The sequence below is a fragment of the Hibiscus syriacus genome, unplaced genomic scaffold (assembly GCF_006381635.1).
Source record: "Hibiscus syriacus cultivar Baekdansim isolate YM2019G1 unplaced genomic scaffold, ASM638163v2 tig00111741_pilon, whole genome shotgun sequence".
In the NCBI taxonomy this organism is placed as follows: Eukaryota; Viridiplantae; Streptophyta; class Magnoliopsida; order Malvales; family Malvaceae; genus Hibiscus; species Hibiscus syriacus.
The window spans coordinates 856,056-857,404 of record NW_024063166.1 but is presented as its reverse complement, the minus strand read 5'-3'; the positions used below and the strand labels follow the sequence as shown (position 1 = coordinate 857,404).

The window sequence follows — 1,349 nt, the reverse complement described above, 5'->3', positions numbered from 1 at the left end:
TGCAGGGCCTGTAGTTTTACCATTTTTAAATGGCAATTTATGTGGACAATTTTGAGTCTTCGTAATCATTTGGGAAGACGAAGTCGATCGAGCGTAACACAAACGAATCTCCCATAATTGCAGTCCTCTAGTTTTGTTTCTGTTACAAGCACTTTCAGGTGCAGCTTTTATAAGGGCCTGAATTATTTTTATAACATATTGAAACATATAAATGTTTCCTGGTGTAAGTCCCATTGCTAAATCAAAGTAAGTTAGAAACTATGTTAGGAAGATGAATTATCAACTATTTAATCTTAAAAATTGTTGTATATATATATAATAATAATAATAATATGATAATGAAACCCATAGATATTACATCATTCCAACTTTTCAACCATCTTATGCATAAACGCATTAACAGAATATATAAAAGCAAGTACAAAGGAAACATACTCACCTGGATTTTTTAAGCCTTGTCTAAGCGTTAAGGAAGATTTGAAGTAATATAGTAATCAGAACATGTTCCATGATTTAACCATTCACGCTTCCAAAAGCCAGTACCTGGTTGAGTAGGGTTCTTCAAGTCCAGCCATAATGATATTAAGTTGCTTTCAATTGGAGTAAATGTAGTTTTCTAAATTAGAGAAATTTACATTAGATCATATATATAAATTTAATTATAAAAAGTAAATTAAAAAAGTTGATGAGATGCTTACTTGAAGAACTGCTACGGAAGTAATGGGTGCCATGGAGTAACAAGGATTAGTGGATGCGTTGTTAGGAGGAATGGGAACATCGTTGGCATCTTGAGGCCATATACCATGGATGGTTAACACAGTCGAGATGGGAGTACCACAAGCCATGCTTCCGGAATTACACACAACAAGATGCCATTGGAGACTGAGTTTATAAAAATGTATGGGGGGTTGAGCTGTAACTAGAACTAAGAATCAAATCACCAAAACAACCACCAACTTATAATTCAACAACATTGTTACAATCAATACTCTCACAATCAACATTCACTATGTGTATAATATTTACAATGGTCAGTTCCTTTTTATATTTCAAATGTAGCATCAAACTTGTATCAGTTTCAGTTTCTATTTCAGTGTGTTATATTGAAAATGTTGCATCAAACGTGTTTATGTTTCTGTTTCTGTTTTAAGTGGGATACACCTGTGTTTCATTTTATTCAGTCTGTTTGTAGTGATGGCATACACATGGTTTTCAGTTCGGAAGTTAGGCAGTAATAATTTCTAGCCTTTAAAACCCAAACATCACATGAAATTTAATAAAATATAAGATTTGATTATCAAATGTTCTGCAGTTTGGCAGCAGCTGTGATTTGTTTCTGTGTTGGACCG

The 1,349-nt window shown here is 33.3% G+C and overlaps 1 protein-coding gene across 1 annotated transcript; it reads right to left on the bottom strand.

Moving 5' to 3' along the window:
- Positions 1 to 353: 353 nt before the first annotated feature.
- On the bottom strand, positions 354 to 892 carry LOC120168957 (extracellular ribonuclease LE-like). The gene is made up of 2 exons (XM_039177198.1): positions 699 to 892; positions 354 to 616 (listed from the first exon to the last, which is right to left on the bottom strand). The coding sequence occupies exons 1-2, from the start codon at positions 843 to 845 to the stop codon at positions 467 to 469; spliced, it is 297 nt and encodes a 98-aa protein (XP_039033129.1). The 5' UTR covers positions 846 to 892; the 3' UTR covers positions 354 to 466.
- Positions 893 to 1,349: the final 457 nt, after the last annotated feature.